The 24,214-nt window shown below is 39.3% G+C and overlaps 1 protein-coding gene across 3 annotated transcripts in view; it reads left to right on the top strand.

Annotated features, from left to right (window-relative positions):
* robo3 (roundabout, axon guidance receptor, homolog 3 (Drosophila)) overlaps positions 1 to 24,214 on the top strand; it is a 183,023-nt gene that overhangs the window by 47,406 nt on the left and 111,403 nt on the right. For all 3 annotated transcript variants that reach the window (XM_037979119.1, XM_037979120.1, XM_037979118.1), the window contains exons 3-6: positions 9,775 to 9,932; positions 11,034 to 11,154; positions 12,772 to 12,910; positions 14,724 to 14,851. In XM_037979119.1, coding sequence (XP_037835047.1) covers positions 9,775 to 9,932; positions 11,034 to 11,154; positions 12,772 to 12,910; positions 14,724 to 14,851 — 546 coding nt within the window. The remainder of the gene's footprint in view (positions 1 to 9,774; positions 9,933 to 11,033; positions 11,155 to 12,771; positions 12,911 to 14,723; positions 14,852 to 24,214) is intronic.

Genomic DNA, 24,214 nt, shown 5'->3' with positions numbered 1-24,214 from the left:
TCGTAGCCTACGTTATGAAATATTTACATGAATCATTGATACAATTATGATAGAAACGACAGAAACGATAGAGACGATAGAAGAAAATATATCACGATAGACACTTTTCTATCGTCCCCACGATATGTATCGTTATATCGCCCAGCACTAGATCAAACCATGAAATAATGATATTGTGGGATCTCATGCTGAGAGTGTTTGTTAGGGATGATTTTCAACTACTATCACATCACATTTTAGCTCAATATCTGTAAATTTGACAAAATTATAACCATTTTTGTGTTAGCTAATGTGGATTAGGTGTGGTGGCCATTTGGAATTGGACTTTAAATGTTAATCAGCTATAGCTGTACCTCAAATGATTCATTCCTGTAAGTTGATTTAAAATCCATGTAGTGGTTTATGAAATATTTTGTTAACAAACAAGGTTGATTCTAACCAAAGTTTTAAACAAAGATGTTGCTCATTGTGTCGTGCTCTGAATATGTGATGAGGAATATTCTCAGATACAACCACATCAAATTTTAGCTCAGTATCTGTAATTTTGTTTGACCTGTAGTCGTGTTTGTGTTTGCTAAATTTAGTTTGCTGTTGCAACCATCTTGAGCTGAGCTGACTTTAGAAGGTAATCAGTTATTGATTTAGATTCATTGATTAGTTATGAAGGATTTATTTAAACCCAGCTAGCGGTTCATAAGATATTTTGTTAACAAACATAACAAACATTGTGACTTTGCCAATAACAATACCAAGATCTATATGTTTGTACTTTGTGTTGTCATGTATTCTTTTTTTTCATTGAATGTATGTAGTAAACTAAGACCTAAGGTTTTTGTTCAGACTCAGAGTCATATCTACATTTCAAACAGATACCCAATCTTCCTTATCTCTTGCCCTGTGGGTGTTAATTTGTGGCTGTGCTTTGAATAAAGTACGGAGTTTAGGCCCAGTGGTGAGGATTACTCTGGCTTTGTTGAAGGGGTTTTAAGAAAGGGTCAAAGTTCACCCTCTTAATATGGGGTGCACTTTGGTTGAAGGGCCTCTGGAGTAATTGCTGGTGCCTCATAAACTTCTGGACATTCTATTTTGGCTCAAATTTGGTGAGCGCTGTGGGGCAGAATGGGAGTGATCAAACTCCCCTGGAGCCACAATTTCAGAATAGTGTGTGACAGGTCATGGCAACAGTCCTTTAACCACACGGCATGCTAATTCATACATGGGGAAGGGACACACACAGTTGTTCTGGTTCCTTTCACACTTTGCATGATGGGACAAGTTTCTGAACAATTTACTTATATATGTTTAATCTGTTGTGAATTATAATAAAGAGAAATGTTAGCAGTAGGTCTAGAAAATGTCAAGTGTGTGGTTCAATATATCATTCCATTTGTTTGGGGTGTGGCCCACTTCACTTGCTTTCTTTCCTTTTAAAAAGGACTTAATAGCATTCACAACTCTGCTGGTCAGGAAGCTAATACTGCTAAATTAGAAATCTGCAGCTCCACCAGTGGCGGCTGGTGGAGTTTTCTCCAGGGGGGGCTATAAATCCAAAATAGACATATACCAAAGGTTTTGGTATATGTCTATTATGGGATACCTTAGTATATGTTTTGGACCAAAACATATACTAAGGTATCACACCTGTGTATTTACATGAATTAAAACAACAAAAGCAACATTATAATGTACATATAAATGCACAAGTGCTTCCTGAACACCAATACTTACAAAGACGGAGGTCTCCCAAGGCACAAGTGTGTAGGACACGTTTAGCGTTTATAAGACCTGTTTTCTCCCTTATTTTTCAAAACTTTACCAGAGAAAACACGTCAAAGCTTGTTTTATGGTTCGAGCACTCACTACGTCATGTATTCTGTACATATAATATAACGAAGGTCAAATGTCTCACTCCGATTAGAATTCAAAACCAAACATTCTAACAGATTTTTAGCATAAATTTTCTTAAACTAATTATTAACTATGAACTTATTTATTACCTTTTGTATGTAACTTAGTCACGTAATGAACTTATTACTGTCTTTGAATAAAAAGCAGCTCACCCGCAGCTCGACTTTTCAATTAGGCAAACTTTCTGACAGCCGGATGTGACGTCAGCCCGCGGCGCGAGTCCCACCCTCCGGCGGCGGGAGTCCAACGCTCCGGCGGCGGGAGGCGGTGAAATGTAAACACAGCTGCATTCAGCTCTGGGCGCAGGAGAGGTGCGCCCTGAATGGTCCTATCTCTTGTACTGAAGATGAGCTACTGCGCATGTACAACTTTTAACGAGAGTCTATGGACAAAGATTTTTTGCGCCTCGGGGCGGAAATACGTCACCAATCAGACAACGTCGAAGAACGAAACAACTTTACTTATCATTTACTATAAAATATTTATCTTATACAACTAAAAATATATATACATGTATTTCGAAATATTTTTATCGTACTAATTAATTTTTATTTTATTTTTTTACGTCTTATTCAAGGTAATGTGAGTGGTGGGGCGGCGCCCTAGCGCCCTCTATTGGCCAGCCGCCACTGAGCTCCACCTACATATTCAAGGTGGATTAGAAAGGTCCCGTTTACTAGAAAAATCAGGCTGACTCTGACCAGTAAGGATTATTTGAAATAACCTAGAATTCTTTTCTTTTCTTTGGTAAAGGCACAGATTGTCAAACCATTCTGAAATGAGCATCATAGTGATGTGTTTTGACATGTGTATATGTATATGCATATATGTGTTGTGTTTGGAAGTATATGTGTATTTATAGAGCTTTTATTTACTTATATCCATCCATCCATTTTTTTTACCCACTTCTCCATTCTGGGTCGCGGGTAGCTGGTGCCTCTCTCCAGCAGTCACTGAGGCGGGGGACACCCTGGACAGGTCACAGGGCCACATAGAGACAAACAACCATTCATGCTCTCATTCACACCTAGGGACAATTTTAGAGTCATCAATTAACCTAACATGCATGTTTTTGGTCTGTGGGAGGAAACCAGAGTAAACCCACATGTGCACAGGTACATCATGTAAACTCTACACAGAAAGGCCCCAGGCCGGGATGCAATCCTGCTTCCTTCTTGATGGGAGGCAACAGCTCTAACCACTGCACCACTGTGCCACCCAACTTATTTATTTTTACTTTTATTTTATTTTATTAAGTTGGCTGGTTTGTTTGTTAATCTGTCTGTTATCAAAAACTGTTTTACAAACTAAAGAACATACTTTGAAATTTTCAGGAAATGTTGGGCTTGTCACAAGAATCAATTGATCAAATTTTGGTGGTGATCCGGATAAGACATTGATATTATGGCCTTGGTTGAGGTTTGCACTTTTCTTCTACTTAAGTGCTTCTACTTAAAGTGTATGTATGTTTTTTTGTTCTATTTGATTGTTAGGGATAGGTGCTGGGCTGTGGGAGTTTTTCTTCTTTGTTTACTGATAATTGTTGATTTAACATGTTAAAAAAAATGTAAAAAGGATGTTAAAAACAGCATAATTAGGTTTCATGAGGTATATGCTCTTCAGTGAATTTGAATGTTTAAATGCAGCTTTGATTAATGCTTGTCATGTCAGCCTATAAAGTAAAAAAAAAAATCATTTCTAATGTTTAATTAATTACTCGCAAGATTTGCACCTATTGACAAATTTACAAATGTTCCAGAGGGTTTTGTCATTTTTGCAGGACCCTTCTGTCTATCTTGCCAAACATTATGTCTTAGGAAGAAACAGAATAAAAGCATTTCCTTTCTAAGATAAAGGTATTTGTTCTATTTATATACAGGGGAATTTAAAAGCTTTTTCACAGAGAGCTGATACAAATGACAGCCTTTTTCTGTGGTGCTGTGTAAAAGACTATTATTATTCCAGTTTCTGATGTGATGTGTTTCTTCAAAGTGGAGGAATCACAATTTTCTGTCTTACTATTTATGAGCCAAACAGATCTTTGCATACAAAGATAATTTCTGTGCCAGGCATATATAGAATGTCAGGATTAAAAATCGTTATTATGATCACCTTATTTGGAAAAGTTGAGACTATGCAGACAGAATCAACTAAAGAACAATAAAACCACAGTAATTCTAACTTTGATTTTAATGCTACAGCAGACAGTTTAAACTTAAATCAATGATGTTTTATCTCATCACTGATTGGATGAAATAACAACTGAACCACTTCATGGCTTTGTATTATTTTAAATACTGCGAGAAGAAAGGCTTTACAGAGTGGTAAAAGATTCACCATCACAACTTTTTTTTGCAATATGTTACAGGCCTCAAATGCATAAACTGACATATATACAAATATAATCAAAGTGATAAGACAAAATATGAAATATATTTTGGTTCCTACCAGAGCTTGAAGTGAGGAAAAAAGGGCTGGTAATCATGGCCCCACCCCCATTCTCCTAAATAGCTGAATAAATTTACTCCCATTCAAAGAGTATTTCAAAAGTTGGTTGTTCCTAAACCTTTACGGTTTCCTGATAAAGCCCTACAAAAATTAATTTTTGGTTGATTGCAACAGTATTTCAGTTGTTTTTTTGGAATGCAAATCGAGGCTTTAAAGGTTTGTGCACAAATTCCAGTTATAAATATTTTGTGCTTGAAAATCAGATTGCACAGGTGTGAATTAAGTTTTGAAACTTTCAGGCAGTTAGGTCCCTGTATGACCAGTGCCAGAGCGTGGTCTGCATTGCCGGCAGTAAGTCGGGCCCGTTTCCGGTGGAAAGGGTAGAGTGTCTTCTCCGGGTCGGGGAAGATGTCCTGCCCCAAGTTGAAGAGTTTAAGTATCTCGGGGTCTTGTTCACGAATGAGGGAAAAATGGAGCGGGAGATCGACAGGCGGATTGGTGCAGCGTCTGCAGTGAAGCGGGCGCTGTACCGATCTGTCGTGGTGAAGAGAGAGCTGAGCNCAAAAAGCGAAGCTCTCGATTTACNNGTCGATCTACGTTCCTACCCTCATCTNTGGTCANGAGCTTTGGGTAGTGACCGAAANAACGAGATCGCGAATACAAGCGGCTGAAATGAGTNTCCTCCGCAGGGTGTCTGGGCTCTCCCTTAGAGATAGGGTGAGAAGCTTGGTCATCCGGGAGGGACTCAGAGTAGAGCCGCTGCTNTCTCCACGTCGAGAGGAGCCAGTTGAGGTGGCTCGGGCATCTGGTGAGGATGCCTCCTGGACGCCTCCCTGGTGAGGTGTTCCGGGCACGTCCCACCGGGAGGAGGCCCAGAGGAAGACCCAGGGACACGCTGGAGGGACTATGTTTCTCAGCTGGCCTGGGAACGCCTTGGGATTCCCCTGGAGAAACTGGCCCAAGTGGCTGGGGAGAGGGAAGTCTGGGTCTCCCTGCTTAGGCTGCTGCCCCCGCGACCCAACCTCAGAAAAGCAGAAGAAAATGCATGGATGGATGGAAGCTTTGTAAACCAAAATGTCTGAAAATGTTATTTTAGTCCATGTGTAGATACAAATTTGTGTGGGTAAAAAAGATTTGTATTTATAAAAAATAATTACACAAGTTATTTTTTTTTTGTTACACCACTCAAATTTACAGACAACTCAGAGAAGTATTTCATGTTGTTACTATATATATATAAACTTCCATCTCACGCTATTTGCTCTACATGGGTGGTTCCACATTCAGCTTGGGTCCTCTACCAGAAGCCTGGGAACTTGAAGGTTCTATGCAGTATCTTCCTAGGACTGCAGTCTTCTGGACAGAGATCTCTGAGGTTGTTCCTGGGATCTGTTGGAGTCACTCTTCCAGTTTGGGGGTCACAGCACCAAGTGCTCCAATGACCACTGGTACTACTGAGGCCTTGACTTTCCAAAACTTATCTATTTCCTCTTTTAGTCCTTGGTGTTTCTTGAGCTTTTCGTGCTCCTTGTTCTTGATGTTACATTCGCTTGGGACTGCTACATCTTTCACCACTGCTTTCTTCTGTATCCTATCTATCACCACAATGTTCGGTTAGTTAGCCGTTTGTCAGTCTGTATCCGAAAGTCCCACACTATCTTAACCCTGCCATTCTCCACCACCCTTGATGGAGTCTACCACTTTGACTGTGGGACTTACAGTCCATACTTGGTACAGATGTTTCTGTACACTATTTCAGCCACTTGCTTATGGTGTTCCATGTACGCTTTGCCTGCCTGCATCTTACATCCTGCTATTATGTGCTGGGACTGTCTCAGGGGCATCTTTACACAGCTTGCATCTTGGGTCCTGTCTGGTATGATAGACCCCGGCCACGATTGCTCTTGTGCTGAGGGCCTGCTCTTGTTCTGCCATGATTAGTGCCTCTGTGTTGTCCTTCAGTCCAGCCCTTTCTAGCCACTGATATGATTTGTTGATATCAGCCACTTCTTCAATCTGCTGCTGGTACATGCCATACAGTGTCTTGTCTTTCTATAGGGGTTCCTCTTTCTCCTCTTCCACATTGTGTTTCTGCCGCCTGAGACATTCACTTAGTAGATTATCATTGGGGGCTTTGTTCTTGATGTACTCCAGGGTATTGGTTGTTTCATTCTGTATAGTGGCTCTGCTGCTAGTCCTCTGCCTCCCTCCTTTCTCTTAGTGTACAGTCTCATGGTGCTGGACTTAACGTTAAACCCTCCGTGCATTGTGAGGAGCTTTCGTGTCTTGATGTCAGTGGCTTCTATCTCCTCCTTTGGTCAGGTTATCATACCAGCAGTGTATCTGATGACTGACATTGCATATGTGTTGATAGAAATATATTTTGAACTTTGTTCTTGCCATTCAGCTGGCTCTTCAGGACCTGCCTTACTCTCTGTAGGTACTTGGTTGTGGCTAACTTCCTTGCGGAATCATCCTGGCTGCCATTTGTCTGCAGTATACCAAGGTACTTGTAGCTGTCCTGGACATCTGCAATGTTGCCTTCATGTATGAAGGCATCTGCATCAGCAATGTTGCCTTCAGGTGTTGCTGTCCAGGATAGCTACAAGTACCTTGGTTCAACCCCTTCAATTGTGAAGGACACCATTTGGCTGCACTTATCAAGTACTTGCTGTATATCCTGTGAGGTGGATCAGTGAGTCGATGCCTCGCTCACTTTTGGCATACAACTTGATGTCATCCATGTAGAGGAGGTGACTGATGACTGGTCCACTTAGTCCATAGTCACTCTTTACAATCATGTGGTTGAGGAATTTCAACCTTGGTATATGTCACATTTGATGCTTACTTGTGCAATTGGCTTTGAATTGGCCTCTAGAGTTGTCTTCCACATTCCCATTGAGTTCTCAGTGAAGGCTCTTAGTGTCCTGTTGATGTTGTACAGTTTCAAGCACTCCAGTATCCATGTGTGAGGCATCAAGTCATAAGCTTTCCTTTAGTCTATTCAGGCAGTGCACAGGTTTGTGTGTCTGGTCTTACACTCTCAAACTACAGTTCTGTCAATTAATAGCTGGAGCTTGGCTCCCCTGGTGTTGGTGCCAATTCATCATGTATTGACCCATCTGCCTATTCATCTTAGCCGCTATGATGCCTGATAGGATGTTGTGTAGAGGCAGGTGATTGGCTGGTAGTTGGAAGGAATTACCCCTTTCTGGGGGTCTTTCATGATCAGTACTGTCCAGCCTTGGGTCAACCACTCAGGGTGGGTCCCTTCCATCAGTAGCTGTTTTTTTGTCTTGCTAGGTGTTCATGGAGAGTAGACTGTTTCTTCAGCCAGTAGGTGTGGATCATGTCAGGCCCTGGTGCAGACCAGCTTGCCATTCCTGAGACTCGGCCTTGGATGTCTACCACTGTTATGGTTACTGGTTCTCGCTCTGGGAGACTGGTGAGTTCTGATCTTATGTCCTGAAGCCATGGGGCATTATCATTATGTGATGCCTCTTTCTCCCATATGCTTCTCAAGTATTGCTCAGTCTCAGCTTTGGGTGAATCTCTTGTTATTCCCCTGCCATTGAGAATACACTTTGGATGGTGCGGTGGAGAATACACTGTTTATTCTCCTGGCTTCCACTTCTTGAATGTATCCCCTCAGATGAGTAGCCAGAGCTTTGAGGTGTTGTTTGGCAGTTTTTAGAGCCTCGGGAGTGGATAAGTTGCAGTATTTCTGTGGTGGATCCTTTTTCAATGTACCTTTTGGTTGCTCTGACAACTGGCTGATTTCTCTTCGAGTTTCTCTCTGCTATATGGGGCAATGCTCCTTATTGCTTGTAGGCCTGATCTTATAACTAAGTATGTCAAGGATGTACATACATACACACACACACAAGATATATGTTGACAACATGAAATGCTCAACTTTATTTACAACTTCTTTGATCTGCACCTCAAGGAAATTACAGAGTGTAGGAACCAAACGTGATTTTCAAAAATATGTATATCTTGAGAATGATTTTGTTTTTGTTCCAATTAACCATAAAGTAATGCTTACCTGAGCTGCAGAAGCTGTGTCGCTGTCCTCCATCTTGAAACTATACTTCCATTCCAGGATCTCAGTCAACTGCCAACCCGACAGCCAAACCTATCTGTTCTCTGATTGGATTGTGTAAATTTGTGATTGAAATGACATTGACCAATCAGCTGACAGGAACAAAACTCCAGTCAACATTTGTATTTGCAAAACTAATCTCACAGGCAGAGTTTTAGACATAGACAACTAAAACTCCATTCATTGTTGTGTATTTTTTGTTGAAGTGTGGATGATTTTGGCTATCTTTCCCATCTACAATGTAAGATGTCACAGCACTATGGAGTACTTACTGTGTAATAAAAAGACTGATGTACTCGAGTTAAAACTGCAAAATGTTTACTAAAGAAGCAATCTTTGCCCAAAAATCTCATATGTTTTATTAAAAAACCTTTAGAAAACATTGCAGATTTTCATGTTGGAACTGTGTTTTTTCTCTGTGATTATGGGTGTGTATTTACAAAGTTATTGAGTGTATGTGTAGGGGTGTGTGTGCTTGGGCCAGATTGAATAATTCAACTTCTTTGTGTGTCTGAGCTACTGGAACCTTAATTATTGATGTGCTGGGACACATACGATATTAAGTCAGTGAAGACCTAAGGGATGTATGCACACCATGTTTCAGTTCAGTCACATCAAATTCAGAATGAACTCCAAAGTTCCTCATGATTTGTGCTTCCAAGCTCTTTGACATACACTTTAGGTGACTGTATGTGTTGGTAGTTGAAGGAAAGTATGATCAAAAGAATTCCATCTATCCACCTGTCTGTCTGTCCATTCAGCAGAGATCCCCACATCTTCTCCAGCTCATCTGGAAGAACTCTAAGGGTAGCATCTTACTGAGCTGCTGCTGTTGATGATTTGTTTGCTATTCAAAATTGTCAGAAAATGGGCAAATTTTTAGTTGCAGTCTTACTGAGTTTTGAGTGTTTATAACCAAGCAATCATGTCTGCAGCCATGTTTGGAGCAACATTTTTGAAAATCACATCCTGTTTTGGTGTGCAAAATTTGCAAAATTGTATTCTAGGCCATGCAGAAATATTTTGTTGCCCACCCCTCAGCCTGCTTTGTACCCACTATGCCAGACACCGCCACATTTATAATTTAATCTACTGGAGTACACTTTTGAAATTAGAGCAGGCAGATTTGGACCAGTGTTTTAATAAATATTAGTATTTGCATGGTTAGACCTGGACATTCAGGGCTGTCAGCTTGGATGTTTTATCAAGGTCAAATGGAAAGTATGTCTTACCATGATGAATAAAACACTATGTTACCAACAGGGATGTTTAGGTACATTTAACTATGTCTTTAAATCTTTTTTTTTTCCCAGTTCTAAGAGATGACTTCCGTCAGACTCCCAGTGATGTGGTGGTAGCAGCAGGGGAACCTGCTGTTATGGAGTGTATTCCTCCAAGAGGCCATCCTGAACCCACAATCTCCTGGAAGAGAAACAACATCCGGGTTAATGATCGAGATGAAAGAATTACTGTAAGTTGACTATTGCTTCTGTAAAGATACCTGAAAGGCAGCAAAGTGAAGGATCTGCGACAAAAAGAAGTTTTCTCAGGATAGAAAATGTTTACAGTAATATACAATGCAACCATTCTCCTTCTGTCCTTCTTAACATTGTTAAAACAACATGTCTAATAAATGAATAGTCTGGTCATTTTTGAATCAGTGTTCAGTCAAATAGTTATGAATAGTTAATGTGTCTGATGCTGTGACATCAGTCGTAGAGAACAGAGTATAAAGAAAATGGCAAAAGGCTTCTTTCAGGCTAGGCTAATGGATAGCTAATGTAAGGCCAGATTTTAAAATAGTTTTTCAGACATATAAAACAGTTTTTTCTCAAAAACAACATGCCGGTAAGAAAGAATCCTACATTGGCTAATATCAAACCTGCATATTTTTGCATGACAATGTTTGTTTTGTTTGTTGTTGTTTTCTCAGCCAAACAATGTCCATGTTACTCTGTGAATGTATGTGTGCTGAGTATAAGCTGCATATGCCAATCATGCTGAGGCTGCAAATGTCTCCGTCCACCTGATCACCATGTCTAGTCAGTGTGAAGTTTACCTAATTCTCATCAGACTGATTCATTCAGCATTCAACATTTAACTAAATGTGAGCGGAAATTTAGTTTAATATGTAACATGCAATATTGTGGAATAAAGGAATAAATAAAACAATGGATGACATCTATCCCTTGTTCTATGTCTGGTACTTGAAAAATCTTGAATATTGTAGAGCATCTTGTCTACTACACAAACTGAGCAGTGGAAAAGATTTCCATGGTAATTGGCCTCAAGCTACAGTCCTTGCAGTCATTGTCAAATAATGGATGACCTAACAGGAAAAACCATCTGTCATGACAAACACTAAAAATGACTGAGTCTCTTCTCACTTGATGAATGCCTATTATCCTATTTCAAACAACTTTCTATTTGTCTTCAGTGCTTCTTGTCCTCCAACCTCTACCCTCACCTCTTCTTCTTTCCTCCTCCACTGACCTTTTTATCCATTTTCATCACGAGCTTCTCTTCCCATCTCCTTTTCCTCCCTCCCTCTTATTGTGTCTTTCATTTTCAGATTCGTGGAGGCAAGCTTATGATTTCTAACACCAGGAAAAGTGATGCTGGCATGTATGTATGTGTCGGAACCAACATGGTTGGAGAAAAAGACAGCGATCCTGCTGAACTGGTGGTGTTTGGTGAGTCTTTTTGCACTGTAAAACAAAACTGTACACATCGTAAGATGTTTAAGGAATTAAACTGCAAATCGCCTGTTGCCTTTCATTCATTCAAAGTTTTAGATTAAGAGCATCTTATGCTGGGAAATGATGGAGTTTTAGCAGTCTAACCTTGAAAATAACATTAAGTGCAATTTTATACTACATCTTGCATAAACTCTTACCACTTGTGAATGACTGTTAACTACTACCACGCCAAATTGTAGGTCAGTATCTGTTGGCTGAGTTAAAGCTGAACTGAAAAGGGTTTTGCAGCCAACATCAGTTTTTTTTTTTCACTGCAAACATTAGTCATTAAACTGGTCACAGCAGCTTCAAGGACGAGGGATGAAACTGTAGCCACCTCATCAAACACAAGCTTTTCATCAGTGTCTCTGCTAAAGAAGACGTGCAGAAGTACTGGATTACTTGGTCTGATGTGTCCACCAACTGAAGTCTTCCCATGAGACAGAGGCTGAGCTCTGCAAGGTGCAGACTTTTTCACAGAGCCAAACTTTCCAGAATATAGAGAATATACAGGCTGCTGCCACCAGGCCCAGGAATCCCTCACACAGCCAGGCACCAGGCTGTAACATCAACTGAGCAGTAGCCACAGACCCAGATCTCAGGTTTGGCATCAAGATCTACCATTAGCTGAGGAAGCAGTCACCAGGCCTTCCTACCATTCTCCACCTCTGACACAAGCTTGTCTTTACAAACCTGTCTGTGTATCTCACAAAATGCCTCCAAAAGCACCAAAAGCTGATTTAAAATCGGATGATGAGCATGTGTCACTCAGTTATGTTACTGAGCTGCTGCAGCAGCAGAAGGATATGTTTATCACTCTACTTCAACAACAAGATCATTTCAAAGGATTTGTTAAAATCTAAAAAAACTGTACTGACTACTTTATTGAATATAATATGGGTTTAAATAATATGCATGAAATAGTTAATAAATTCAGTCATTTATTTGCATTTGTCGATCAATGCTTGTGAATAGTAAATATGGCTTCTGAAGTAATCGATCAGTATTTCATGCACTAATTGAACTTATTGTGGACATTATCAACTCTATAGATAAAAAGAGATTTGCTGTAGGTGTATTTATTGGTCTCAAAAAAGCATTTGATACTATACATTTGATACTATTTTAATCAGTAATTTGGATGAATATGGGATCAGGGGGACTGCACTAAATTGGGTGAAAAGCTGCTTAAAGAACAGGAAACAATTTGTGAAGATGGGAGAATTTCAGTCTGGATGTCTGGACAATGTGTGTATACAGGATACAGGAGAAAAAACAAGTCCAAATCATAAATCCAATTCAGTTCAAAACAAATCCAAATTGTAACACAGTACAATCACCTACAGTACAGATGAAATGCTAATAAATAAAAGTTATTTGTCAAAGAAAACCACTAGATTGAGATGAATCATCATTTTAGTAAAGGGTTTTTGTAGTATTATGATTTTGAAGATTTCAGATTTTTTGAAAAAACAAGAAACCAGGAACAGCAATTTAAAACCATTTTTGATGATGTTATTTGTTTTTAAATGTTTATTTTCATATATTTGTTAAAAATGTGTATCCTTTCAGAGAGGCCAGTCTTCATCAAACAGCCAGTGAACCAGGTGGTGCTGGCAGACGACACTGTGGAGTTTATCTGCGAGGTGCATGGAGATCCCGTTCCAACGGTCCGCTGGCGAAGGGAGGAGGGCGAGCTGCCACGAGGAAGGTACAAAGTACACAGAACTCTTGTGAAAGTTAGGGTGGCTGTGGATCAGTGGTTAGATGAGTTTTATCCAATGAGAGAGTTGGAGGTTCGATTCCTGGCAGGAGTCACATGTCAAAGTGTCGCTGGGCAAATCTCTGAACCTCTGACTGCCTCTGATGCGTGCCCCATCGGTGTATGAATGGAGTTTAAAGCACTGATTGATTAGTCTCCATAGAATGATCTGTGGTGAGAACAGGTGGAAGAGAGCTGGGAGAGGTGGAGGTATGCACTTAAAAGACGAGGGATGAAAGTCAGCCATAGCAAGACAGTACATGTGTGTGAATGAGAGGGAAGCAGGTGGAACAGTGAGGCTACAAGGTCAGAGGTCACAAAGGTTCAGGACTTCAAGTACTTAGGGTCGACTGTTCAGGAAAACAGGGAGTGTGGTGAAGAGGTGAAGAAGAGAGTCCAGGCAGGATGGAGTGGATGGAGAAAAGTTTCAGGACTGATTTGTGATAAAAAGTGGCATCAAAGGTCAAAGGAAAGGTTTACAGACAGTGGTGAGAGCAGCTATGTTGTATGGTTTGGAGACAGTGGGACGGACAAAAAGACAGGAGACAGAACTGGAAGTATCACAGCTGAAGATGCTGAGGTTCTCCTTGTGAGTCAAGAGGATGGATAGGATTAGGAATGAGGTCATCAGAGGTACAGCACAGGTTGAAGGACTGGGAGATAAAGTTAGAGAGGACAGACTGAGATGGTCTGGACGTGCAGAGGAGGGACAGTGGGTATATTGGTAGAAGGATGTTAGAGATGCAGCTGCCAGGAAAAAGACAAAGAGGAAATATGGATGCAGTTAGAGAGGACATGGAGGGAGTTGGAGTGAGGACAGAGGATGCAGAAGACAGAGTTAGATGGAGGACGATGACTCGATGTGGTGACCCCTGAAAAGGGAACTGTCGAAAGAAGAAGTCCTCTCCATAAAATGATTTATTAAGATTAGTTTTGTAGATATTCAGTGCTGTTTAAATGTGTGTGTGAATGGGTAAATGAGGCCACAGAGTGTGCTGTAAAGTGCTTTGAGTAGCCTGATTGGCTGGAAAGGTGCAGTCCATCCATTTACTCTATTACACTACTACTGCAGGTGACTGTACATGTATTAAATATGGTAACTATAACTTAAATTATAATATAACAGCTTCCTTCCTTCTCTGCACACCTGCTTTTCTCGTGAAATCATTTCTAATATCACCTTCCACCAAACGGTAAAGGTGGATGATAATGGTTTTGCCATTATCATCATTCTATCTCAAAGTAAAAAATCTGCAACTAAGTTTTGGAAACAACCTGATTTAAGATGGCTGCCACAGCTAACTGACCTTAAAGACACTGAGGTAAAATTTGGTGCGGTGGTAGCTGAAACTTACCCACACATATTCTGAGCAAAAACAAATCACAAAATGTTTGTTTCAAATTTTACCATTGAGCCATCGGAGTAGCCGAGAGTCATTCACAACACATACTCTGAGCATGAAATGTTGCGATGTTGCATGAGTTGTGCGTGACATTATTTTCATGTTTTGACCAAAACAACTAACCGTCTCATTATAAAATGATGCTAGTCTAAAACTGGCATGAGAGGCAGCGGGCAATATGCATTCCTTCGAAGAATGCTGGGTGGTTATTAAGAACAAGTTTATTTATTTTCATTTTTTATTATTATGTTTCTGTTACTTCAGTATTCTTATGTATATTGTGTTACTTTTAATCAAAATAAAACATTCTCACAAATGTCAGGTTGTAACAACCTATTTTGTGTTTAATATGTTTCCAGATTTGAGATCCGCAGCGATAACAGCCTGCGTTTGACCCAGGTCCGAGCTGAGGATGAGGGCTCCTACACCTGTGTGTCAGAGAACAGCGTGGGAAAGGCTGAGGCGTCTGGCACGCTGCACGTTCACGGTAACACACACACACAAAGGCCAATAACAAAAATGATAAAAACTGTTAAGGTGTCAAAGTTTTCAAACTGAAGCTGATGTTGGTGACAACAACAGCTGCTGCCACAGTCACAATTTGAAATGAAAGGCCTAGCATGCACATCATCCGCTGCCTTTCATGCCAGCGTTTTAGACTCTTATGTTGAGAAATGATGACACTGTAGCAATTTTGGCCGAAGACCTAATGGCCGAATGACCTTATGTGCAAACTCCTGCACTGTTTAAGATGTAACTCTCAGAGTATGTGTTGTAAATTAGTCTCAGCTACTACTACACCAAACCAGTATCTAAATATCAGCTCAGTATCCTGAAAACTGGTTGAGTTAAGCCATTTTTGTTTTCCAAGATCAGTTGGCTGTGATAGCCACCTTGAATGGGTCTAACTCCCAAAGGTAATCAGTTGTAGATGTACATCTAATGACTGTTTTATTAAACTATTTAGTGGGTTACAAGTTAAGTGTTTATTTGTTTGCTAACACAACAAATAAACACACAGAGACAGACAAAAGATACAAAGTTCCTCCTCGCTCTGTGAATGATGTGAGAAAGCTGAAGGAGTTTTCTTCAACAAATGTTTTCAAACTTCAGTGAAAGCATTTCTGCTGCTGGAATTATTCACTTTCTTTACAAATAGGATTCTGCACCTCCTACTCTTTACATAGATGAATGGTTAGATTGGAGTGCATTATAAAACAATCACTTCATTTCATCATGCTGATCTGACAGATTTTGTTTTACATCCCCAATTCTAGAAAAGTTGGGACCTCGTGTAAATTGCAAATAAAAACAAAATGTAAAGATTTAAAAATCTCATAAACTCATGTTTTATTCATAGTGGAACACAGTAAACTAATCAAATGTTTAAGCTAAGAAATTGTACCATTTATTTAAAAAAACTAAGGTAATTAAACATTTTATGGCAGCAACACACCTCTAAAAAGTTTAAACAGGGGCAACAAAAGGCTGTAAAAATAAGTGGCCCGATTAAGAAAAAGCTAGAAAAGCACATTTCAACTTATTGAGTAAATTAGCAACAAGTCAGTAAGAGGACTGGATCTATAAAAACACTTTAGAGAATAAAGTCAGACAAGATCAAATAGCTCTGAAATTACATGACATTAAAATCTATCATTTGTGGTCCATCCGTCCATCTTCTGTACCCATTTCTCCTTTCCAACTTGTGGGAAGCTGGGGCCAAGTCATGTGTGATGATAAAGACAATTATTTGTATTTGGCACAGACAGGAAGTCGCACTCACCAATTTACTTCTACAGATGTGTCACTATGCTCACATGCTTTACCCCCACAGACAGACAAATACACAATCAAGTATTTAATTAATAGCCCAGGGGTTCCCAAATCGTGGTCTAGGGTCTGCATCTGGACCCAAAGAAAGTCCTATCTGGGCCCAGGTTTGTTGTTAAATTTACTTGCTAAGGATGACAGTAAGTTTTATTTAAGACCAGCTGGCCGGCCCCTCCTCTACACGTTTCTTTGCAAAGAGAAGTTGACCTGTGGAGAGGTAAGAGGATGAGTGAAGAACATCAGCATGCCTGGCACTGAAAAACAAAAGTGGGAAGAAACTAGAGATTTAGATCTAAACTGGATGGATTCCTATGTGTTCATTCTTCCTATGGAGAGTTTAAAACCTGTTGATTTCATACTGTATGTTCAGCTAGCCTGGATCTACCGTAAGGGCACATGTCCAGGGGCCCCTGATGTAAACTAACTACGAGCAACTGCTTTAACTATTAATGCACTGCAGGATAAGTCTGTAGTTAATTCAAACATTCTCTAACCATTAATGTCTAACACATGGTGTGAAAGTACATTTATATGAGCATTTACATACATATATACACAGTATATAGAACAGTTAATTCACGAGTTATTAAGGATGAATAAACATTGAGTATGTTGGTTTTGGAAGTAATTAGCCTTTATGGGTAAAGCATTAATAAATGTGGTAATTTATAATGTATTAAGTATGAATGATCCTTAATAAACTTTCTGTGTGGTTTACTTAAATGTGTGCAGTGGTTCATGAGATATGTTGGTAACAGAGACAGACACACCATTCTTGGCTGCCTTACAGTGGCAGGTGATAACTAGTATCTTCTAGAATTTATGAAATTCAGACGGGTTGGAAAATGCCTGCAACAACACTGTGACAAAGTTTGAGAGAAAGTTTGTCACACAGATCTTCTTAAATGATGTTTTTAAGGTTAAATAATCATTTATTAATGAATAAATAAGGCTACATAAGGTGTAATTGTTATAAAGTGCTACCAAATATACATTTTCTATTGTTGCATTTAAAAAAAATATATATATATATATATATATATAAAATTTAAAACAAAAAATAATTAGACAGACCAATTGACTTAAAGACTGCTGCAATAAAATTTTGTTGCAGAGTAAAGAAGTTGTTTCCAGCAGCAGGTTTGAGGCGAATGGAAATTAATTGTGGGTATGTTGATACAGCTAACTGTATTAGAAATTAGACCCCCCCCCCTGTTATCTTCACCTGCAAGTCCACATTCATGGCATCATTCTTTCTGTTACCATTTTTTTCCTCAGGATCACTGCTTTAACTTCAGTCTGATCATTTTCTGTTAACTCATGTCATCATTCAGTTTAACCTGAGCTCAGTGGCTTTCAGGCTCCAAATCTTTTCTCCAGCCCCATCAGTCATTTCCATTTCATCATCTGATTTATTTTACTTTTCCTCTTTTCTTTTCCCCCTCTTTTGACACTTAAAGATGGCTCATCCTGTAAGTATTCCATTTCATTACATGCTTGTTTGTGTGTATGTAAGAGATTAGTTGTTGTATATTGACTTCCTAACTTGAAGATTGCTATATTAAAAATAAAGGTGCCCTGTGATGGATTTGCAGCCTGTCCAGGCTGTACCTCACCTCTCCCACAGTGACTGCTGGAGATGGGCACCAGCTCCCCGTGACCCAGGAACAAAATGGATGGATATATGGAAAATAAGCCCCAGTATGCTTTAAAGGGATGCATTACCCACCACATTTCATGCCAGAGTTTTTGACTAAGATCATTTTATGATGGGAAATGTTGAAGTTGTAGCTGTTTTTGGTCAAACCTTGGAAATGATGCTGAGTAATCTACTGCAAGATCTCACAAGACATGGAAACTCTCAAAGTATGTGTTGTTTGATCACTCTCGGATACTAATGCACCACACTTTAGGTCCATATTTGTAAAACTGACCGAGTTAAAGCCATTTTTGTGTTTTCTAAACTCAGTTGGGTGTGGCAGCCATCTTTAATTGGATTGACTCCAAAAGTTAATCAGTTGTTGATGTACATTCATTATTACTTTCTGTGTGGTTTACTTAAATGTGTGCAGTGGTTCATGAGATATGTTGGTAACAGAGACAGACACACCATTCTTGGCTGCCTTACAGTGGCAGGTGATAACTAGTATCTTCTAGAATTTATGAAATTCAGACGGGTTGGAAAATGCCTGCAACAACACTGTGACAAAGTTTGAGAGAAAGTTTGTCACACAGATCTTCTGATTCTCAAAATTCCTGCAACACGACTGAGAGCCTCTGCAAATCTTGTTAGGAAACTGAGAACCTCTGTGACTATTTTGAGCCATTTTAGAGAGTACCCCATGAATGTGATTTGCCAACTAATGTTTAGCAGTCTAATTCCAGTGAGATACTGGCTTAGATGACGTGATGTGTTAAATGATCACAGTGTTCTCCTGGCAGTGGTAGTTCCTTATAACTGCTTCAAATCAAAGTAGTTAATGAGAAAAACATTTTTAACCGCCCAACATGTGTAAGTACTGAGATAGTAAAGAGAGACAAATACTGCATTCAAATTATGACACACTAATACAAGGCATCAGTAGAAATTGCTCATGACATAGATCCATACAAAACAGAATTAGCTTCATCTGACTTGTTGATGATTTAGCAGGAAGTCTTGTAAATCCTGTATGAGCTGAAAATACAGAAGTACATATTCTTCCCCGACATATTCTCAGTCCCAACTCATTATTGGTAAAGAATCATCAGCCATCAGTCTTCTTTGTGATTTAAAATAATAAAAAGAGTAAAATATAATAATAGAACAAAAAATCACCCTCTGTGCTGTCTTATTTTTGTCTACTACTTGTTAACCACATGTGCCTAGCATTTATTTCAGAATAAATATGGGTCCATCAACATAGTTAATTAATCCTAATGTCTGAAAAGCAATGCTGTCTGAGCGTGATATTTGTTATTGCCTTGCTCTGAATTATTTATAATTTAGTCACTTTCTGTGGATATCAGTTCAATTTACTTAATTAATATAGCAACAATTCAAAACAAGTCATCTCAGAGCACTATACCAAAGAAAAAACAAGTCCAAATGCTAAATCCAATTCAGTTCCATATTTAAATCCAAATTATTGTAGATTAAACTCTAAATATATTACAGTGCATTCACATACACAACATTATGAAATGCCAATTAGTAAAAGTTATCTATGGAAGCCAGCAGGTTGAAGTTTTCTTTTGTCACAGTTTCCCATTCTGAGCAGTACATTGGCAAAAGTACAAAGGAATGCTTCCTTTTTAACAGAAAAAACCTCCAGCAGAACCAAAACCAAGCTCAGGATGAGCGGCCATTTCCCTTGACCGGCTTTGATAAGAGGACAGAGACAAACACAGGTCCAGGTGTAGTTCCTATGTTAATAAACACACAAAACCAATACAAAAAGATGCACTCAGACTGTAGCAATGTTTAATAAAATGTATTTGTTACTGTAGGTGTCAAAAAAGACTATAAAATACATTTTATTATTGCTTACTGTTAAAGGCAAAGACAAAAATAGTTTTGCCCGTGTGTGTTGGATTGTTTGTAGCATTAGCAAAATATCTCATGAACCAGTGGACTGATTTTAATGAAACTCTTAAAAGGTAGTTGGTGGATGTACACCTATGACTGATTACCTTTTGGAGTCAACTGCATTCAAGTTGGCTGCCACAGCTAAGCAATTTTTAGCAAACACAATGTGGCTATTACTCAAAAATATGAGTGGTAGCAGCTGAGTCTTTCACAGTACATACTATAAGCACTGAGTGACAATGTGGGATCTGGTTTTAAAACTTTGCCAGTGACTAATATAGACCCCAATTTTCCAATGTTGATTGTGAAAACATGGGTTATGTCACCATTTGAATGGTAACTCTGTAATCACAATCTCTGTTTATATGAGACTGCAAAAATCATTGAATCTGCTGTAGTTTCCATGCCAGGTCATTAGCTGTCACTGTGATTTTTGTATTTCAATGGCACTCACATACACACAGACACTTCAGTCTTCAGCATGAAAACAAATACAGGCCATTTAGTAATTGTTGAATGTAGGCCTGTCACAATAACAAATTTTGATGGATGATTAATTGTCTCAGAAATTACTGCGATAAACGATAATATCATTCAGAGGCCGTTTTAAACTAATGTAATGATAATGACATAATAGTACAAGTATATCCTCTCAAAGATTAATAAACTTTACTTTTAAAAGAACATTTAACACTGGAACACAAAATAAACAAAACAACCAAAAACAAAAATAAAACGGACTCTCAGTCTTCGTTAACAAAAAATGCACTTGAATTAAAAACTTAAAAAAAAACAACAAAAAAATAAAACCTAAATTCAACCAAAACAGTACAGATTATGAAGTCTGTAAACTAAACTTCCCTTCAAAAAGTAATAATCATTAGGTTTATATAGAGAAGATGGACAAAACTGCCAGTTTTATAAAGAAAAAGTGCAAACTAACAAAAGCACACGACGACATACCGGCTCACAGAGGTTCAGAGGTTCTTCTTGGTCATTTGGTTTGAATCCGAAGTTCTCCCACACCGCTGCTGTTACTTCCAGCTTGAAACCAATTCCATTTTGTTTTTTTCCCCCCAGTATCAAACATTTTTTCTTTATCTTGCTAACTCCTAGCGGGGGCTCATGCTGCAGAGGTACAGGATGAGGCGCCTCGGCTGGCTACCTGACGCGATAGGCCACGCCCCCCTGATGCTAAGACAAAGACAGGGGTCAGTGAAGAGCACTGGAGCTGAGCCTTTGGTCATCCGGTGTCTTCAGCAGAAAGAGAGAGACACGAAGGAATGATAACGCTGATAAATGAAACTTATCAAGCTCATTTTTTTTATCATGTGATTTATTGATTAACGGTACCGAACTATCTAAAAGTACCCCAGGCCCGCTATACAGCCGAAGTAAAACCAGACATATCTAAGCATGAGCTAAGACAATCAAAAATAGTAGCTAAACTAAACAGATCTAAGCATGACTAAATGTACAGAACTAAACTAAGTGTACAGGAAGATAAAGCTAAACTGAACAGTACAGAATTTCTAAATGGTACTAGTGGGCCACTAAAACAGCCCATGTAGTAATTACTAAGATAGAGAAAGAGGGAAGGAGTAGGGGGGGGAGTGAGAGAGATGGGAGATATGGCAGAAGCAGCAAAGTGTGCGTATGTGTGTGTATTTGTATGTATGGGCAGTGAGAAGACGGTGTGGTGTGTGGTGTGTGGTGTGTGTGTGTGTGTGTGTGTGTGTGTGTGTGTTTGCAGATAGGTCCATTAATAACGTCACAGAGGCCATTGTCTTTGATAATGATGGAATAATATCAGCGAGCTCTGGACGGACACAGAGATGTAGGCAGAGGGGGACATCTTGTTTACATAGTTCCAGGAGAAATTTGAAGATAGCTGACCAAGGTCAGCCTAGAGGAGCCGAATTCACAAACAAGCAGTAATTGTTTTGGTTCAGGCAGACTGTTTTTGTCTGCCTTAAAAGTCTTGCTGATACTTCTCAATGGCGAATCCAAAACAGCCAAATTCCAGGACCATTTCGCCTGTTTCGAGCGAAGCAACTTTCTTCAAGATGTAACCCATATTATTCATGAGTTCCAGAAACGCAGTTCAGTCTGCGGTCCTGTAAAAGGATCGCATCCAACTTGTGTTTTGACCCCCCAAATCCACACAGTTTGATTGCTGATCGCCGAACCCATCAAACGAATTTGACGATATGTCAGGTAACTGCCTAATCCAAACAGCAAAAATCTTGTTATCAGAAATCTAAATATGTAAAGATCCTCCACGTCTTCCACAGACAGACTCGATAGACAAACAGGATTCCAACGTTTCCAGGAATCCAATGTGTATCCAGAAGTAGTAGAATGTGAGAAATGTGTCTCTGCTGATCGAGGAGATGGTGTAGCACATATATGTTCCATGTCAGAAGCTCTGATAAATTGAAAGGAGTATGTGAATAAGCAGCACTACTATCTGCCATTGTTACTGTTGTTGATCTACTTGCATAATGCATGTTAGATTTCAGGTAAATTGGGTTTTCCCTTGAAACAATGCCAGGAGTTTCCAAAAACTTCCACTCCAGACCTGGATTCACAAAGTTTAGGTGTCAGCAAATATAACAGTTGTTGTATGAACAAACAGCCGAAGCACATCATAATTGTTCCTGTTTTACTTAAAAACAGCATTGTGTAAACAGGGCCATAGTCAAAGCAAAATATTTCACAAACCATTGGACAGATTTTAATGAAACTCCATCTATCCTTACCCGCTTCTCTATTTTGGGTCTCCAGCAGTCACTGTGCGAGAGGCGGGGGACACCCTGGACAGGTCGCAAGTCCATCACAGGGCCACATAGAGACTAACGAGACAAACAACCGTTCACACTCAGGGATAATTTTAGAGTCATCAGTTAACCTAAAATGCATGTTTTTGGTCTGTGGGAGGAAACCAGAGTACCCGGAGTAAACCCACGTGTGCACAGGGAGAACATGCAAACTCCACCCAGAAAGATCCTGCAACATTCTTGCTGGGAGACAACAGCTCTAACCACTACGCCACTGTGCCACACTTAATGAAACTCATCAACAACTGGAGTCAACCCATTCAAGATGGCCACCACAACTAAATAACCCTAGCCAGTTTTACAGATCTTGAGCTAAACTTGGTGTGGTAGTAGCTGAGTGTCTTTCACGATACATTCGCTGAGCGCTAACGCATTTGCAAGAAGTTTTTATTTTTTTTCTAAATCATTACAACTCTATCACTTTTCATCATAGGATGATTTCATTTGAAACCTCTGGCATGAAATGTGTGATGTGCATTCCTTCAAGGAATGCTAGGCCTTTAATTAGAGGAAAAATTGCCACTATTTTGTGGAAGGCTATAGCAACGTGTTATATGAAAATTGCTGATATTTGCATTAAAAACTGCTGCCACACTGTCAATATGTGAGGATCCAGGAGTAAGAATGAGCCTTCTTTCTAATCATTTATATGGCTCACATAGTTTCATCATGTTGCTCGTTCTCTTCTATTAGAGTATCAGTTACCTTCAGTGAAACAAACATATTTAAACTGGTAATGCGGAAGAATAAATATGTGAGTACGGAAGGCAGGAGCTGCTAAGGAACAGATTTTAAAAACTTTTTTTACTTAAAGAATATTTTAAAAAGCCACTGAACCAAAGAAAGACAATGCCCAGCCAGCAGGCCAAAAGGGCTGCAGTAAACCTGTCTGTCCTGGTTTATATTTATTTCAAATCAAATCCCTCTTTGCCTTTTTCTCCCAAAACCATGTTCCATTTCCAGGTGTAATTTTTCTCTTAATGCCACCAAAGAAAACACAGTATAACAATGTTGATTTATTTTTTGTACATTATCATATTTAGAATTATTTAAGTGTTAGCCCACTTTTGATCTATATTAATTCTCTAATCCTTCCTACGTCTGAAACCATGTGCTTTCAAGTAAACTTCCTGCTCAGTGATTAAAGAAATATAAAACAGATGACAGGGTGGCTGTGGTTTAGGAGGTAGAGATTTGTCCTGTAACCGGAGGGTTGCTGGTTCAAGCCCCGACTCTGTCCATCTTTTTGCATGTACAGTATGTACATGCAAAAAAATAAGATTTTCTGGCAGCTGAAGAAGGAACAGCTTGTCCTGCTCGCTCTCGTCCTTACTGATAACTGATAACTTTGCCTGTGAATTATTTTTAAAGTCACAGTTTTTCTAATTATATTTACAATATCGACATCATTACTGGATTACTCCAAACCTAAGGACTGGGAGATTTTCTCACTTTTATTTTTATTTTTACCTTACTTTTCTTCACCTCCAAGTTGAACTAGGGCAAAATGCCCCCGTTTGACCCCAAGGACATCAGCAGTATTCTACAAAGACTTCAGTTTTTAGAAATAAAGATTCAACGGCTGGAGGTGAACTTTGAGATCAACGCTACC

The sequence above is a fragment of the Kryptolebias marmoratus genome, linkage group LG13 (assembly GCF_001649575.2).
Source record: "Kryptolebias marmoratus isolate JLee-2015 linkage group LG13, ASM164957v2, whole genome shotgun sequence".
Taxonomy (NCBI): Eukaryota; Metazoa; Chordata; class Actinopteri; order Cyprinodontiformes; family Rivulidae; genus Kryptolebias; species Kryptolebias marmoratus.
Note: the sequence above shows the minus strand (reverse complement) of the source record. Positions and strands in the feature narration are given on the sequence as shown.